Source organism: Pongo pygmaeus, chromosome 1 (assembly GCF_028885625.2).
Source record: "Pongo pygmaeus isolate AG05252 chromosome 1, NHGRI_mPonPyg2-v2.0_pri, whole genome shotgun sequence".
Classification (NCBI taxonomy): domain Eukaryota; kingdom Metazoa; phylum Chordata; class Mammalia; order Primates; family Hominidae; genus Pongo; species Pongo pygmaeus.
This window is the reverse complement of record NC_072373.2, coordinates 173,368,560-173,387,510: the sequence shown is the minus strand read 5'-3', so window position 1 is coordinate 173,387,510 and position 18,951 is coordinate 173,368,560. Positions and strand designations below refer to the sequence as shown.

Genomic DNA, 18,951 nt, shown 5'->3' with positions numbered 1-18,951 from the left:
GAGAGAACTTAGGAGAGCCATTTGCTCAAAAACCAGTGTTCATGGCTCTGTGTGTAGGGGAACTGCCAAGGGTAGTGCCTTGGGGGCCCTGGAGCGACCAGTCCTGAGTCACCTCCCTGCCCACAGCTCCTATCAGCTTCAGCTTCTGCCCATTCAGCCTGCAATTCCCAGAGGAGGGTGCAACAGCTCAGCCGCTACAAGGGGAAGGAGGAGCAGTTCGGACATGGTCTATAGCGTGGCCACTGGGATGCACTGCGTCTCTGCTCTTGTCTAGTCGGATGACTTTGGACAGTTGCCTTGACCTCTCCATGCCTCAGTTTCTTCATGTGTAAAATGGAGGTGATAATGGTCCCTTTCATCAGGCTTGTTCTGAGGATTGGGGTTTATACTGGTAAATCATAGCATGGCACCTGGCACAGCGCTCAAAGAATGTTGGTATGGTGAGAGGAGAGTTTACCATGTATGTCCTGCCTGAGTTAGGATCCACTTGCACCTGGATGGTAATGGTTGCTCTGAAATACTCCCTTGAAATTAGAGGTTTTGTGGATGGCACTGGACACCCTGATGGAGAGTGTGTTTGACGCTAAGCCAAATTTTTTCTTTCTTGGCTAAAAAGTGTGTTGGGGAGGAAGGGAAGGAGGAGTAAGGAGGAGCTAGCCTTCAAAATGGGCAATAAATACATTTTAAAGACATGATCTTGCTTTGTTACCAAGCTGGAGTGCAGTGGTACAAACTTGACTCACTGTAGCCTCAACCTCCTGGGCTCAAGTGATCCTCCTGCCTCAGCCTCCCGAGTGGTTGGGACTATAGACATGAACCACCACACCCGGCTAGATAAAAGGGAGCAAATTTGGAAGTGGAAATTACCGTCAAGATCCTCTAGTCTCATCCCCCAATTTCACAGATGAGAAAACTGAGGCCCAGAGTGGAAAAGGAACTGAACCTAAGGTAAAATTGGGACCCATGGCAGAGCCAGTCCTGGAACCCAGTGTGTTCCCATCAGATCTCAAGTGTGTGTGTCCTATGGGCTATTCTAAACCCCACTGTCTGTGAGATGTGTTTCTAAGTTTGTACATCAATCATAATAGGGGCTTACATTGGTAAAGCATTTCATAAAATGCTTAGAGTAATGCCTGCTTTTAATAGGCAGGGATTTGATAAGAATGCAATAACAACAGCAACAAGAGTTAACATTTTCTGTGGACTCACCATTAAGCCAGGTGCTGTGCTAAATACTTACGCACATTATCTCACTAATCCTCTCCCTGCAGGGTAGGACCTCCATAACTCCCAATTTAAAGATAGGAAAACAGAGGCTCATAGCCTTTAGGATTATATGGATGGTAAGTGGCAGAGCCACCAAGTCAGTGTGACTCCAAATCCTAAGCTTTATTTCTATCTTCAAGGTAGCTTTTGATATTATGGTTTCGATTATTACTGCTCTACAACCACCCTCCTGTTACTATGTACAGCATGTCATCTTCACCACAATGTCTGGAGGAAGGAACTGCCCATATTTACATACGAAGAAACTGAAACTCAAAGGAAAAAGGGGATGTGTCCAAGGTCACACAGCTAGCAGGCTGTCGGGCCGGGCCATGGACCCTGCTAACTGGGTGCTCAGCTGGGGCTCCCTCCACTGCTCCCTGGCTGTCTCTTACCTGTGGCGTGTAGCTTTCCACATTGTAGGGCTTCCTAAACCTCGTGTTCAGGATGTAATGTGGGGAGCATCCACCTGCATAATACCTGTGATCAAGAACTGGGCCCTCAAAACTGTTTGTGAACAAATTTATCCTGTGAGGAAGAGACAGAGATGGCGAAGAGGTTAAGGTTTGGGGTTGCTTAATCTTGATTGTCAGACCCTACTGAACGAAAACAAAAATTCCTTGGCACAGCCTTCAAGGCCCTTGATATCTGGTCCAAACCAGCTTTGCAGCTTCATTTCTGGCCGATCTTAACCACAGCCACGTGCCCTAGTCCCCAGCCACATGAAGAGGCTTGCTCTTGCTCCAGTCTATTCAGCTCCTTCTGTGGTAGGTACTGTTCCCTGTGCCCAGAATGCCCTTCCACCCAGTCACTGTTTTATCTCTGACTTGTCTGTCAAGATTGAGCTCTGTTACCACTGTGGTGAGAGGTTTCACTGACACTTGTGCTTGAAGCCCACAGCCCAGCTGGGTTAGGGGCCCTCATAACACCCTGTGCTCGCACTGTTGTGTATTTATTGTCCTGTATTACTACAGTTGCCTTGCGAGAGTTGGGTAGCATAATAGTTAAGTGCGTGGACTTTGGAGCCAGACAGCTGAGATGCAATCTCTGTTCTGCCCCTTACTGCCCAAGTGACCTTGGGCAAGCCAATTAAACCTTGGGTGGCCACTTACTACCTCTGTGCCTCAGTCTGCTCATATGCAAATAGGCACTGTGAAAATACTACCTCATGGGGATGTTGTGAGGATCACGTGTCATGTTTATGAAGTCCTTAAAATACTGCTTGGTCCACGATAAATGTGCTATTTATGTATTTGTCACCCTCACTATACTGTGTGCTGTTTGAAGTGGCAGTTTTCTTAATTTCTGTACAACCCTCATCACCACGCATTTACAATATTATTCACAATAATTACTGTTTACTGAGGGTGTAACTGGTGACAAACACATCAGTGGGTAGCTACATGCATCATCTCATTAGTGTCCCTGCAGCTCTGTGCAATAGATGTTATCTCTATTTTAGAGAGGAAAAGAATCCAGCCCCTCCTTAGACATTATTTGTCACTGCCTTCAAAGGCAAGCTTCCACTCTTGACCATCTCTAACTACTGAAATTTCTGTTTTTATTAACAGTCTCTGTCTCCTATCAGCTTCCACTTACTGGCCTTGGTTCTGTTCCTCACCAGAATTGTCTGGGGTCTCTTTCCCATGACATATTCCATGTATCAAAATAATGTATACATATTTATTTTCTTTAACAACTATAATGTGGTGCTGACTTTGTGGAGGCATCATCCTAATCAATTTACACACAATGGCTCATTTAATCCTTATGAGGATTAATCATTAGGACGTAAGTATTATTATTATCCCCATTTTGCAGATGAGAAACATGAGGGTAACTGACTAACCCAGAGTCTCCCTGCCAGGAACAATGGGTGGACTGGACTTTGAAATCTGACAGTGGAGCAAGAACAGAGTCTGTATTCTTCCCACCACACAAGCTGCCCAGCAACTCGTATATTAGTCACATTCGCTTGTTCAATCTTCACAGCACTTTGAAAGAAGCATGTTATTAACTTCCTCTTGCAGATGATAAAACTAAAGTTTCACGTAGATAAGTGCCTTGCCCGAGGTGCCCTGGCCAGTGAGCCACTCCTTCTGTTCCCTCCTACAGGGTTCTGTCAGACCCTACTGCTGGCTTTGAATGTCTGCTATCCCACACTCTAGCTGGGTGACCCTGGAACTCACTCAACTTTCCTGGGCCTCAGTTTCCTTATCTGCAAGGTGGGAATTATAATAACTAGCTTATAAGGCAGTCCTGAGAGAAGCCTCCCACGTGAAGAGTCTCTACTGACAACTTTAAAAATTGAGATTTGATGGGTTTTTTTAGAAAGAAGGTAAATCCCATTCGGGGTCAGTGTTCCCTTCCCCAGGCTGTGTCTCATATGATGATTCCTAAAGCATATGAGAGGAAGGTCTCCCTCTTCCACCTGCAGGCTGAGAAGCTGCAAAATATGGCAGGAAAGTAAGGTGCAAGCCAGGCCAGTGTGGCCCCTTCTGAACTTGCTCCTCTGTCCTCGCCAGAGGACAGGACCAACTCAGAGATCCCCAAAAGCCCTGGAAATCCATCCCTTCACTGTCTAACTAGAGACCTCTCTTCTTGGAGGGACCAGTGCTGGGAGATAGGGACAGACCTGGATAAAACCTGCCTGCCAAGTTGTCAATAGGATTCAAGGTGTAAGGCTTAGAAAGCACCTAACATGGTTACACTGCAGGTGTTAAAATAAAGGCTCCCCTCCCTACCCCAGCCGCCCTTGCATAGCAGCCTGTGTGGTTTCCACATATGCACAGCTCTGTCCCAGTGTTCCAAACCAGCCCTCCTGATGCCTATGTCTGTCCATGGGAAGTGTTCCTGGAGCCACTTGGAACTGCCCTCAGAGAGAAACCAGAAGTGTCACTTACAATACAGTCTTTTCTCAGAAAGGTGAGTGAGGACCTCTGTTTATATCAGTTCTCTCATTCTCTATCCTCCAGAATTCCATTTAATGCTGTGCCTTCCCATCTATACCACAGAAAAATGGTCACTTACCCACTGGCCAGACTGCCAATTCCCCAGTATTGGTCCATTTCATGCTGACATTTTTTATAAATCCTTCTACAGTTTGCTTCATCTGACTGGTCTCCGCAGTCATTGTCCCCATTGCAAAGAAGTCTGCGGTTTACACACCTTCCTAGAATGGAGAAAGAGTATTACCTACAGCCACATGGTTGGCAAGAAAGGAACTAACACAGTATAAGCACCAACTAGGTGCCAGACCTTTTGTCAGGCCTTGCATGCTGCCCTGTTTTAATTAGTCATCCTGTATCCAGATAGATTGGTTATGGCACTAACAGTTTATTCCTCTATTGCCACCTCCCTCAGCAGAAGAGGCCAGTGTTGTATTCCAGAAAGCAGCAGGACAGTTTGGACTCTCTCTCCCTGGGGCTGGAAAGAGGGGGTGGGATGGGTGGGTCCTGTAAATTGTGTGAGCTGGGCAACCTTTCTCTTGTTACTTAACCTCTCTGCCTCAATTTACTCACCTGCAAGATAGGAAAGTCATCATACCTATCCCATAAGGTTGTTCGACATTTAAATGAATAAATAAAACAGTACCGACTCCTAGGAAGTGCTGTGTAAGTGTTATCAGTACTATTAGTGTTTTTGAGGGCCAAGTGCACATTAACTAGTAAATATTTGCAGTGGGATTGAAACCTTTAACTGTCTAATCACAAATTCTTCCCACTAAACCACACTGCCTTCAACAACATAGTCATTTGGATTATGAAAAATTATTTTCATCCCTTTTGCTTCCTTTAAACATTTCCTCCGGATTGATTTCCTTTCTTATTAGTATATTGTTGGGAGATAAAGCCCATAAGACAGGTAGTCCTATTTCCTCAGATATGTCTGGTCATTTTAAACCAATGTTCTTGGAGTATTAAAAGCAGAAAAATAACAATCTGGCCTTCAAATGTTTCTTACCAGACATTTAAACTAAAGCCTGCCCGAATAACCATCACAGCTTTGGTGAGAATCATGGAACACTGGCCATAATGAGTCCATGGATACAGTGTAAAAAAGTCTCTCAGATTTATTGGACAGAATTTTGCATTTGCAATAACCCCTAGAAATTGCTCTAAGAATCCCTAACTGTTTCTTGAAAGATCCCCATGCACAGTCCACATGGGTACAGTAAATGTAGAGAATTGCAACTTCCATCTAGAAAATGTGGGTCAAAATACTCTCATTTTTGCTGGAGATGGAGAAATAGAGAAGCATCTGTTTGCTTGGATTCTCTGAATGAATTGAAAAGTTGTGTTTATTTAGTTTTGCAGCAGGTGATTATTCACTTGTGTACTCCTTTTTTCCTACCTTCCTTCCTTCTGTCAATCTATCCATCTGTCCTTTTTTCTTTTCTTCCTTTTTATAAACAATAATTTTTACTGGGTATATCATGGATTACGGATCATCTTGGACTTAGTGATGCAGTAATGCAAATGGCGGGAAATATCTTTCTAAAGATTTATCAGTGATAAATGATGCTAACTGCCCTATGTAACCATTCTAGATTTTGTCACATTCTACTTAACCCCAGACCTCTGAGAGAGCTAAGGGAGCCAACAGTCCACAAAGAGCTCTCATAGCTATGATGTCACTTGATGCTTATAACAGACTTGTAAGGTATTCACATCACCCCTAATTTTCAGTTGAGGGAGCCAAAATGCAGAAAGGTTAAGTGACTTCTGCTAGTCACAAAGTCAAATTAAGACTTGACCCAAGATTTCTGACTCCAGCACACATACTTTTTGTGTCTTTAATGTCAATGAATGTAGTCTGAATTCTCAAATTTCCAATAGAAGCTTTTCCACTTACCTGCTATATGACGAAGTAACCTCTTCAAGTCTCGATTTTTTAAGATGTATAATGAGGATAATAATAACACTTACGTTATAAGGTGATTTTTATAAAATAATGCATGTGAAAGGAAGTCAGAGATTTTAGGACAAGGAGGCCTCCTGAGCTGCCCCATGACCCTGATCTTGAGCACTGGACACGGCCTGTCCTTGGTCATCAAGAACCATTACCTCATTTCAGGCTTTCCCCTCTTACTCCTACATTGATTTATACCTGTCTGTGCACACACAAAGCCTTCACATCGCACTTGACTTCTGCATGGTCTGTTGGTAACACAGTCTTCGACTTCCTTGTCAGAGAAGTTGCACGGTTCCCCATGGAACTGAGAGGGCTGGAGCAAGTAGGCATACCTGTACTGTAGCAGAGAGGAGCCAGGTGAACCAAGGGCAAAGCCTTAGATCTCAGGAGCTGAGGGATACTCTGTGTAAATGGGTCTTGAGCCAGGATTTGGGCTCCACAAGAGCACTGAAATATCTGATCATTATTCCCCCAGCCCCTTGTGCTCCCCCCATTATATACACTTAAGGAGCTATGTTGTGATTTGCTGTTTGCTGGATGGTTTCTTCAATTAGTCTGTGAGCTCTCTGAGGGCAAGGACCTTGGCTTTGATCTCTGCTTCTGCAGTGATCAGTCAAGATTTGCTGAATGTGGGAAAGTCAGCCCATGCTGACTCCATGGGCTCTGGAGTCAAAGGTTAGTAGATGGACTCATGTAGCCAGTTCAATAACACAAAATAAATTATCTCTCAGCTTAATTACTCCACTGGGTTGATTCAAGTATTCTCCTTTATTCCTGAAGGCATCAGTATATTATAAATGCAAAAACATGGGCTTTGGAGCTACAACTGATTCTGATACTTTAGAGTCGTGTGATATTGGGCAAATTACTTAATATTTATGAATCTCAATTTACCCATCTGTAAAATAGGGATCATGAATTATCTAAATGTTCAGTTATGAAGTTTAAATTACATAATCTCATTATGTTGTTGGATATATAGTAGGCATTCAATTTCTTGGACTTGTTTTTCTTTATTATTGCTTTTTAGCAGTCAATATTGCTATATCTCTACCATCTTATTCATTTATTCCAAAATGACTGATTGAGCCACCCAGTGTTGAAAAGGTAGGTGTTATTGTTGCTTCCTTGTTTGGTCAGTTTTACTGGTAATTGTATCCCCTAGCCTGTTCTCAAGGAGGTCACAGATGCTGGGGGTGGGCCCCAGGCAGTTGCAGCACAGTGCAATGAGTGCCATGACAAGGGAGGCAGAGTGCTCTGTACACTCATCGGGAGTCCCTCATGCAAACTTAGGAGAAGCCCAAGTGGAAGGCTTTGGAAGAACTAAGTGACACCTCAGCTGAAACTAGATGGCTGAGTAGGAATGTCTGGCAGGTGTGAAGAACTGGTGAGAGTGGGGCTCAGAAGAGTGATATGGGTGGAGGTAATTCCTGTACCAAAGCTGAGAGGACTAGAGAAGCTGTCCCATGTTCCAGAAAACATTAGAAAGATTCATTGTGGCTGGGGAGAAGAGCACAAGTAGGAGAGTGGCCAGAGTGGGAGGGAGATATAGACAAGAGCAGATAACACAGGGGCCTCCAGGCCTTGGGAAAGTGATTACAGGATTTTATCCTGGGGCAATGAGAAACTGCTGCAGAGGAAGAAAGTGATCAGATTTGGGTGACTTCCAAATGTTAGTTGCAGTCAAGATTTTAGTAAACAAAAGAACACAGGAGGCAAGCCAGGACAGCAGCCCATGCTTTGCAGGATGACATTAATAAGGCATAGTTATTACCTTTATGGCATCTGTACTTGGGCCTTGGAAATCCAAAAAAAGAAATGTAGATAACCATTCACCTATGCCCTTTGTACTTGCAAAGGGTCATTCTTTCTGGAAGGCAGAGCCTTTCAGGACAGGGACAAGGCTTGCAGAGAACACTGTGAAAAAAAAAAAAAAGACTAAAAAGCTCCAGGCTCCAAAGGCAAAGTGGGCTCCAGGAGTGTGTGTAAGTGGTGCAGGAAATACATCACCCAATCTGACTTGAGAGGCTTTGCTGAGCCCCCAGCCAGTGACCGTGCAGACAGGGATGATAACCAGCTGAGGGAATGTCTGCAGCAGACTCCGAGCCAGTGACCGTGCAGACAGGGATGATAACCAGCTGAGGGAACGTCTGCAGCAGACTCTGAGAGAGGAGCTCTGGCTGCCAGGCTGATTCATGCTGAGTCTTCCTAGTTTGTGGTGCAGATGAAGCAATTATCCAGATAATTGGATCAATGCTGATACCTTCAGCAATAAAACCTACTTTGGGAACTGAATGATCCACCTTGGCTCTCTCCATTGATCCAATTAACTGCGTGATTGTCCTGGGCTTACTTCCACAGCCTCTTTAGAGTCTAAGCCCATGGCTGGTTTGGTTTCCCAAAGATCTGGGGAAATAGCAACCATTCTCTTTTCTCTGGCATATCTATTGTTCTCAGAACTAGGATCCTGGGTCAGCCCTCCTATGACCAAGGAGGCTGAATGACAGATATTGCAGAAATTGAGTGTGTTCACTGGAAGAACCCTAGACAAGGAACACTGGACAGTGGCCTGAGTTCGAGGTCTGCATTTACTACTAGGTGAACTCAAGAAGCCATTTACCTGCTCTGATTTCCTGTTTATCTATCTGTTTAACAGAAAGTGTAACAACAACATTCCCTTCCCTATAGAAATATCAGAAAACAGAACAAGATCAAACACCACACATTTATGAAGAACCTATTCTGTGCCAGAGATTGGTCTACACATTGAAAATGCAGAATTGAATCAGCCTCCACAAGTTCACTGTGTATTGAAGGTGAAAAATAAGTGGCATGATGTGATAAATGTGAGGATACAAGGGTAATAAGGAGCTATCGAAGCTCATAAAAGATTGCTTTATCCAACTGGAGGTAGGGCTGAGAAAGAGTCAAAAAGCTTTCTCAAAAGAGGCAGCTCCTGAGTAGGAGTTTCAAATTGTGAGTAGGTGTTCACCATTGAAGGAAGTGGGAAAGGTCACCCTACCTGAGAAAGCAGCATGAAGAAACGCCCAGAGAGAGTGAAGGCCAGAGTCATAAAAGGGTCCATTGTGCTGGAAATGTAGGCTAGATTCGGTCATAGGGATCCTCGAAAACCATGATCCTGGACTTGATCCTAAGGGTCATGGGTAGACTGTGAATGGTTTCCAAGTGGGCAAAGACAACTCAGACATACACTGTGATTGCTTCCCCTGTTTCATGATGAAAGATTGATTGAAAGAACAGGTTCAAGGCAGAGAGTCTAATTAGGAAGCTAGTAGAATGAGAAAGGCTGGGTGTGCTTGGAAAACACTGGAGAACCAAAGGAAAGAACTTATTGTTGCTTGGAAGCACAGAAGGAAAGGATGCATTTATTAAGTTAGCCGATATTTATTGAGGGCCAAACTGTGCCAGGCACTGTTAGCAATGGCTCAGCCGATCTTGCTGGGGACAAAGGCTCCTGGAAGCTTAGAGCTGTCCCAGGCCTGGTCGCTTACCCTTTTCTTCTGACAGGGGTCACATGTGGTCCAAGAGGACCAACTAGACAGCTCACAATCAATGGGCATCAGGGTAGCATCCACACTCCGCGTCTGTCTGCTCTTAGCAAAGCTCTTGTTGACTGCATTTGACTCAAAGGAATATGGCCTTTCACCTCTAAAAGTCAGCATGAGAGAAGAGAGTCACATATCAGAAGGGAATTAAGTATACATCCAACCATCTATTTGTGCATTCAATAAATATATATTTGCTCACTAGTGCAAGACTATTAGTTTATCATTCCAGGATAGGTTAATTAATCCAACAAATATTTATTGAACATGTAGTAAGCACCTAACATTACAGCTAGAGAAACATGTCTGTGAGAAACATGTCTCACGTCCTAGCTCTATGGGACTTTATCCAGAGGGCAAGGATTTCCAGCATGCAGGCCCCATGGCTGGAGCTGTGCAGGCCCAGTGGGAGTCAGGAAAGCCTGGTAGTAGGGAAACAAGGAAGAGGCTGGCAGCAGCAGTCCCGTTGAGTGGTATAAGCCTGAATCATGGCAATGGCCAGGGAGAGAGGGTGGGGAGAACTAGCACATGAAATGCTTCTCATGTGGAAGGGATAGAAAGTGATGGTGGATGGTGGAGGTGGGGTGCTAAAGGAAGGCCTTTTAAGTGGATGCTGTTTTCCCATTTGAGTGTGTGGGCGGTGGGAAACACAGCAGAAAATAAATCTTGATGGGGAAGACTTGAGTGTCAGGTGGGGCATGCTGAGTTCCAGGTGCCATGAAACACCTACGGAGACTCATTTAGTAAATAGTTCCTATATGGGCTTGGATCTCAGGATGAGAGATTTGTGCTAGGTACAGATCTGATCACGAAAAGCTATGGAAGAGGAGGAGATGGTTCTTGAGAGGAGAAGTGAGTGAAGGATACTTATTCTTGGAAACCTCAGCACTGCCAGCAGAGATAAGGCAATGCTTTTTGTTCATTTCCTGGAGCACATTGGGTTATGAGTGAATGAATGAGGATGCTATTTAATTTGCCTGGGCCTTCACTTTCTTCCTCTGTAATATGAAGTGTGTATGATGATTCTTATTTTTTTCTTACAATTGAAAGGGTGTATTACACTGTAAGATTCTTTGTAATTTGTGTTCCTTTCCAGGGCACAAAAGGAGATGGGAAGACAAAAGGAATGGAGGTTTGCTGAGCACCTATGACAGACATGTCAAGGCTGTGCTCAATGGCCCAGCATCACCCATGCTATCTCCTTCTATTTTCACAGCAATTCTGGAAGGCAGCTGTGGAGCACTGCCACCTGGGCAGATGAGGGAAGTGGCCCAGAGAGACAGCGACACGTCCACTGTCATGCAGCTGGTATGCAGTGGTGTTACGATCTGAGCCGAGGTCTCTTAGGCTCTAGAGTATATATGGGCTTTGTCCGTTGCCCCATGCTTCCTGGAAGGAAACAGGGCCAGCACTGACTCCAACAATCTCTTCCAACCTCTATGTAAGGCCTCTTTCTTTCCATATCTAGGATTGAGTCATTAGGGAGAAGAGCATCACGTAGTTTTCACCATCTCATATACACAGGATGTCACTCCCGACAAGGTCATTAACAATATGTTCTCAATTGGCAAAAGTCCTAAAAAGAGGATAATATTAACTACGGTGAAATCCGTGTCCATGACCACCCCAGAGACCAGCAAAAATCAATTGCCTAGTAAAGTTGGATCTTTAATGAAAGGTCAAAGACTACTGGAAACCACAGGTGGATACTTTAAAATGGTTACCTGAGGCAGGATGCTGCACACCAGTGGGGGGCTTCAGAATGTGTTCTTATCTACTAATTTGCCCAGGTTTGACAAAACAATATTGTCTGTGATTTGGCTTCTCCTAAGTATGTATTTGACAGCTCTGCAGGGTACCCTCTTCCTATTTCAACTACAAAACAGTTACATTGTGTTTTTAGCAACCAAGACAACTCCAGGGCCACAGGTGAGACTGAGCAGGTAAGTAATGTACACACTAGCTATTAAGAGTCACAATTATTTTCCTCTCTGAGATTTGAAAGCCTGTTAATGGGCAAGATGATCACTTACAGAAAGAACTTGGTAAAAAGTAGTTATATCCACCACATCTCTCATTTTTGCATCCAATTTTCATTATGGAAGGTGGCAATATAATGAAGTAATCAGCTGAATAAATAGTATGTTTGTAAATTACATCGGATGAGATGTGTGTGGTTTATTAGTACTGTAAAATGCAAATCTGAAAGAAAGGCTAGGATTAAATCGCATCTTTAGTTCCTGGGACTAACGAGGAGCCACATAAATTCTAGGTTCCATCAGGGCCTCTATGTGTGGGAACAACATGAGCCTTTCACCCCTATGAATTTCTATAAAAACAAACCTGATGGACATTTTGACCAACTGACTAAACTTCTGTCATTAAAAATCCTCTGTATGCTTTTAACATTGAAAAATTAAGCATGCCTAGAGAAGTACAAGAAATAATATAATAAACACCCATGTACTCACATCCAGATTGGCAGTTGTTCACACTTTGGTACACTTGCTTCAAGTCTTTTTTTACATTTTTAACTTTGACATCTGCATTTTACAGCAGCCTCAGTTTTGCTCCCCACACCTTACCCCCAGAGGGGCTATTGCCATGAATTTGGTGTGTTTCCTTCCAGTCTCTTTTAGATAATTTGACATCTATACACTATCTATAGTATTGCTTGTGTGTGCTTTATTCATACTTATACGTATGATTCTGCAACTCACTTTTGTTAATCATCATTGCATTTCTGAAGCTATCCATGTTGATTCATAAAGAGATCTAGTTCATTTCTTTTGTCTGGATGTTCTATCATATGACACGCATTGCATTTAATTTATTCCTTTTCTTTTTGAGGGACATTTAGATTTTCCCAATGTTTTGCGATTGCAAATAGAGCTACAGTAAACACCCTTGCTCAGCTCCTTGAACATGTGCCCCCTCTACTTAAGGACTGGCAAGGAGGTGTCTTTCCCGGGGATGCAGAAAATGCTGTAGCCAGCATTAGGACACATTTCACCGGGCCCAGGTCTCCCACTCTCTTCCTAACAGGCGTCTCTGATCAAAATAAAGATGGATCCATCCAGTACGGCAGGATTGGGTCAGCAGTAAATTGCAAGCCATCAGCTTATATAGATGGGGTGCGTCAATATATTTTGGCTTTTGGTAGAAATGCCCTGACACAACAACTTTCTTGTCACACACAATTTGTTAAGCAGCTGCATCCCCGTTGCAAACAGCATCCTTTTTCTTTGCTAGAAGGGGCAGCTTCTAGGTGGCGGGTTTTCAATTTCTCTTCTCTCTGTCGTTTGCTGTGGTAGACATGAAATTTAAAGCAACATCTCAAGGCAACAAATGTGTGGCCCAGAGATGGAGAAACAGCACAGAGGCCAACAAGTCAGATACACAATGTGGGGGTTGGGGGGTGGGGTGGGGTGGGGAGGGGACAACGCGTTAGTGAGAAGCAGAAGGATGCAGAGAGAGTGCAGGGGCTCTGAGACCTCAATGAAACTGGATTTGAATCCATAGTCAGCTGTTTGTTAAGTGGATAGCCTTGGGACACTTATGTTTTCTGTTTCCCCCTCTGTGAAACTGTAAACAGTAGCACTTACCTGGAATAGCTGTGAGGATTATAGCTAATGTTTCCAAGTTGCTGGCACAGAGTGGCAATACATAATAGGTCTTACGACACAGTGATTATGATTTCATCATCTGACTTGATTACAAGAGTGAGTAAGAACAAAAAACTCTCTTGGCCAATATGAAGGTGGTCTCAGCATTTTCTGTTCCAGAACCAAAGACTATTCTACTTCGCAGATGGAATTCAAATACCTGCCGTGTTCAAGACAGCCCCATGGGGATTATGGGTGGATGTCAGAACTATACCTGGATTCAGGTAAGGGTTTGAGACCCTCACCACACATGCATGAATCTTTTCTTGTCACTGAGGATCAGTTTGTTCTCTTACATAGCGAGGAGAGATTACAGCCACCTCATGATGTTGCAGTGATGATTAAATACAATTTCTCAGGCTGCACTCTAATCAACCATTTGCCCCTCCACTCCCTACCTCAGAGTGAACTTCCTAATATATAAATTTGATTGTGTCACTCCTTTGCTTCAACCCTTCAATGGCTTCCCAATGCATTGTGGTGAGGATATGGTTCAAGTTCCTTAGCTGGTACTCCAGCATCCCCCAACTCTGCCCATGACATGATGCCTGTTCACTCCTACTCTATCTCATCCCTCTCAACTTCCTGCCGGGACCTGTGTTCAAGGCCCACTGAAGTGTATGGAAGCTTCAGGAGCAAGCCAGCTCTCTCACACTCACGCACCATTGCCTGTGCTGCTCCCTCTACCTGGCACACCTTTCAACCCCTTAGCCATTTGGCAAACACCCACGCACCTGTAGAGATTCAGCCCTCACACTCTCTCTTCTAGAAGCCTTTCCAGGCCCTATGCCCCGTAGAGCTGATCATTCCCTCCTTGTTTCCCGGCTGCCCTGCAGCATCTTTTGTAACGGTACACATAGCATGGGCTCACATGTTGGCATTCTTTGTGAGAACATAGGCTCATCTCTGTATCCTCAGAACCCAACAGAAAGCTCCACCCAGGGGCACAATGCTATAGATAGGGTTGCTATTGTTCCCTTAAGTCCTCCATTCCGGAGACATTTTCTTGGGTCCTGAATGCTTCTCTGTGTACACACAGTACACACAAGGAAGGGCTTGGCAGCTTAGTTATTCTCTGGGCTAAATGGAGATTCTTGATCATCCTAATAGCTGTTACTTATTGAGTGGCCAATAGATAGTGAATGAATGCTTATCATCCTGTGGTTCCTAATGTCAGCTCAACAGAACTGAGACCAGAGGCTGTGTCCCATGGGTAGGAGGTACTCCTCACATAAAGTGAAAGGTTTGTTCAGATCTCATTTTTGGACTAAGTAAAAGGAATGGAATTACAGTCCCTCTTCCCACAGAAGTGTTTACATGGAGGCCGGGGACACATGCACGCTTCAACATCTCATGGCAGGGGTTTCTCATGCACACGGAGCATCCCCACATTGCTACATCACTGGCTCTTCTATCACTGGAGCCCAAGTTTGAGCTCCCACTAAGATATTTTCTTTAGCTTGTTTTGCACCTTATTAATGGAGACTAACAATGATGAAATAAGTCAGCTGGCATTTAACTGCTGGGAACCTTGTGGGGGGTGAGAGAGAGAGAGAGAGAGAGTGTGTGTGTGTGTGTGTGTGTGTGTGTGTGTGTGTGTGTAAGAGGGTGGTGGGAAAGAACCTGAGAATCTGAAGATTTGGGGTTGATGAACAGGTAGAGTGGGTCAATCTCATTTATTAAAATCATCTCATGAATTGGCTCTTTTGTCCTCTGTACGTAACAAACTTTCTTTTTCATAAAGAATCACATGGAGGCTTTTTTCAGAATACAAAACAAATATCCTATTCTTCTCAGCATGACAAAATACATTTAAACATGTCAGTTTCTTACAGGAACTTTTGTTGAAATCAGCCGCTTGGTTCCACAATAATTTGAAGAGAGTCGTTGATAGTACGTTATCAGATGCATGCAAATTGCCTCAAGAGACATTCCTCATTCAATAGGCATGCAGCAAAGAGATGGTCAGCATCATGTGGCGCACCTTCCCTGTCATATTATTGATCAGGGAATTATCGGTAACTGTCACTTACCTGGAGCCAGGCAAACTGAGACAGCCCAGGGCAGCACAGAGAAGAAATAGCTCCACCGGTGCCCTCCAAGCCCGTGTCCTGGAATTCTTCATTTTCCCAATGTGACAGGAGATGCCACAGAGGCTGCTAGACCCATAAGAAGCCTGTGCTGTGAGTGCCACTGTCAGCTTCTGTCCCCAAGAGCAAATAGCTCTGCAAAGTAAACAGAAAGCCACTAGTGACTGGAAACAGACTTTGCACAGACCAAAAACTTACCTGTCACTCTGGAAACCAACCAGAATAATGAAAAATCTGTAGCAGCATGGTGTTTATTCCTCTATAACTTTGGGGTAAGCTGCTAAGTGGACAGGCTATTAGTGAGGTGGCAAGGACTGTGGGCTCTAGGTCCAGACAGCCTGGGTTCAAGTACATTCTCTGCCACTGACTAGGTTGGTGCAAAAGTAATTGCAGTTTTTCTCATTGCTTTTAATGGCAAAAACCACAACTACTTTTGCATCAACCTAATAGCTTTGGACTATGGGCAAGTTGCTTTACTTCTGTGCCTTACTCTCCTTACTTGCTAAGTGGTGAGAATTAAACAAGTTAATATAAGGAAATGCTTAGAACAGGCCTATGTTGGGTGCTCAGATATGTAAGCTATTGTTACTTAGTAGAATTCAGGGTTTGGAGTCAGACAGGCCAAGGTTTGAATTCCATGTTTGCCTCTTTCCAGTTACGTGATGTTGAGCAAGTCAGTAAGAGGCTGTAGGGCTCTAGAGCCCATCTACCTGACTTCAAATTGCTTCTGTATGATTCACCAGCTGTATGGCCAGAGAAAATTACTAATCCTCTCTGGGCCTAAGTTCCTTCATCAATAAAACAGGGATAATAATAGTACCAACCTCACCGTATTGTTGTGAAGATTAAATAAATCTAATTTATTTAATATTCACAACATGTTCAAAACATGTTGAACATTGCCTGGCACATTCTCTGTGCACTCTCTATAAGTGAGCTGATATTTTTATTGACTGTCTCTGATTCTGTTTCTTCATATGTAAAATTAGGAGGACTATGCCAGCTTACCACTCACAGTTGGGAGAGTCAGACCAAATACTAAATGTGTAATTGTTGAACAAATAGGCATTATAGAAATAACTACATGACACTTTGGGAGGCTGCGGCGGGTGGACCACGAGGTCAGGAGATCGAGACCATCCTGGCTAACATGGTGAAACCCCGTCTCTACTAAAAATACAAAAAAAAATTAGCCGGGTGTGGTGTTGTGTGCCTGTAGTCCCAGCTACTCGGGAGGCTGAGGCAGGAGAATGGTGTGAACCCGGGAGGCAGAGCTTGCACTGAGCCGAGATTGCGCCACTGCACTCCAGCCTGGGTGACAGAGCGAGACTCCGTTTCAAAAACAAAACAAAACAAAACAAAACAAAAAAACCCAGGAAATAACTACATAAAAATAATTATCTAAATATATATGTGCTGTTGTTGTTATTGTTTGCATCCCAAAAGACGCAAATGACTGAGGTTCTCAAACTTACCTTCCTGAAAACCATCCCTGACTCCCCAGAATCAACATATTAAAGTCCAAACTGCACCAACCTGGCATTTACAAAACCAACCTGCAACGCATAAAGGGCTGAGTCCATGTGTTGGATGGCGTCCTGTTGCTTTTGCTATTGCAGATGTGGGTGAGGAACCTCACATGGGAGAAGCAGCTTGCAAGGTATGAGGGTGGGCTAGTAGAAAGAACACAGACTGGATTTGCTTTCCTTAAACACAGTTACAGAGTTTCTCTAAGACTCTGTTTTCTCATCTGTGAAATGGGGATAATAACTCATTACTACCTACTTGATAAGTTTGTTTTGGGTTTGAACGTACAAAACGGTAAGGCTTCCCCTCCTGCCATCCCTGCAGAGTAGCTGGGTTGGGGTTGGAGAATCAAATAAGGAAGTATAGTGAGGGGATGGATGGGAAAGCCACAGAAGATGGTAGTCCTCTCACATTAATTGTGTCCAAAACACAGAACAAAAGTTCTGCTGCCAGACCACCCAGGGTGCATTCCAGTTGTCATAAGCCTAGGTGCAAGGCACCATGTCACCGTTGTCCCAAAGGATGAATTGACCTGAACCTTTACACAATTGATTGTGGTGGTTAATCATTTGTAAACAAGCAGAAAATTGTGTTTCAAGAAAGATCCATGTCCTGTCTCCTATCTGTCTGCCTTTAAGAGAAGCCAAACCCTTAGAAGACAGGGCTCCCCTTCGACCTCCTCAACCTGATGTACTCACGGAGGAGCCTGCAGGCTTAGAGAGGACAGTTACACGAGTGAATCCTGTGCTCTCTCACCTCCGGGATTTTTGCATGCCGTTCCCTCTGTCCAGAGTATGTGCCACTTAGCTAAATACGACTCATTATTCAAGTTTTATATTAATGTCATTTGCTCAAGAAAGCCTTCCCAATAGATTCCCCTGGGGTTCTTAACGCTCCAGGCTCCCCTAGGTCTCCGGGAGTTCCACCCTCATCGCGCCCCCTGGTGGTTTCCCAGTGCAGCTCACCTGAGAGCCTGCCTGGAGGACGGCAGCCTCAGGCTGTAGTGATAATAATACACCTATTTTTCAGGGACAGTTCTTAGCAATTTAACAGTTTTCCCATACATCATCTTGTTTGATTTTGACAATAAGCCAAGAAACTTAGTATCATTTTCCAAGCTTCTAAGATGGGGTTTCACAGCTGTTTCCACAGCTGGTTAGTAGGAAATCTATGGCTAGACACACTTTTTTTCTGACTCCTAAACGCTCCTTTTTCTAATTCTGAAGCTTCCCCTTGCCCTTAGAATGTGCCAGCACTGCTTTAAGTCTTCACAGTTATCACACCACACTACTCTTCTGGTCTAGCTGCTCTTACTCACGGCTATAGATCTCATCTCTGACCATGCGAAACCTTTGAAACTGTTCATATGTCTCTAGGCCTTTAAACTATATGTAGGAATTTCTAACTCTAGGTCTACAGATCTACTAACAGTTTGTTGTTTTTCCAACTTTTATTAACTGATTTTCCAGGCTTCACCCAGTTCCACAGCCAATGCCACTTTTCACGTTTCTGCTATGGCAGCACTCCACTCCTGGTACCTATTTTTGTATTAGTTAGCTTTTGCTGCGTAACAAATAATCCCAAAATTGTAGATTAAAACAATCATCATTTATCAGCTCACAATTCCTTGGGTCATCAAATAGGCCTAGGCTAAGATGGGTGCTGGCCTTGCCTTGGTTCAGCCAACTGGTAGGTCAGCAGGAGCCTGATTGGTCCAGGATGGCCTTACTCACCAGCTTGATGATTCATTCTGTCTGTCAGTTAGTGCTGGCCGTTGGCTGAAGTGATGAAGTAAATGGGCCACATGACTCCAAATAGACTAACTCAGGTTTGATCTCAGGGTGATCTAACGGTTTCAAAAAGCAGCAAGAAAAGACAAGCCCCAATGCACAAGTTCTTTCCAAACCTCTGCTTGCCTGATGT

At 44.0% G+C, this 18,951-nt stretch overlaps 1 protein-coding gene across 2 annotated transcripts in view; it reads right to left on the bottom strand.

Annotated features, from left to right (window-relative positions):
* C8B (complement C8 beta chain) overlaps nt 1-17,168 on the bottom strand; it is a 38,865-nt gene extending 21,697 nt beyond the window's left edge. The window contains exons 1-6 of one of the 2 annotated variants that reach the window (XM_054488770.2): nt 17,058-17,168; nt 15,445-15,636; nt 9,693-9,849; nt 6,376-6,517; nt 4,297-4,438; nt 1,662-1,794 (exon numbers count right to left, since the gene is read on the bottom strand). In XM_054488770.2, the coding sequence (XP_054344745.1) occupies nt 1,662-1,794; nt 4,297-4,438; nt 6,376-6,517; nt 9,693-9,849; nt 15,445-15,636; nt 17,058-17,068 (777 nt within the window). In that variant the 5' untranslated portion in view covers nt 17,069-17,168. Of the gene's footprint in view, nt 1-1,661; nt 1,795-4,296; nt 4,439-6,375; nt 6,518-9,202; nt 9,415-9,692; nt 9,850-15,444; nt 15,637-17,057 lie in introns of those variants that run through there. The other variant, XM_054488773.2, reaches the window with a different exon arrangement.
* Nucleotides 17,169-18,951: the final 1,783 nt, after the last annotated feature.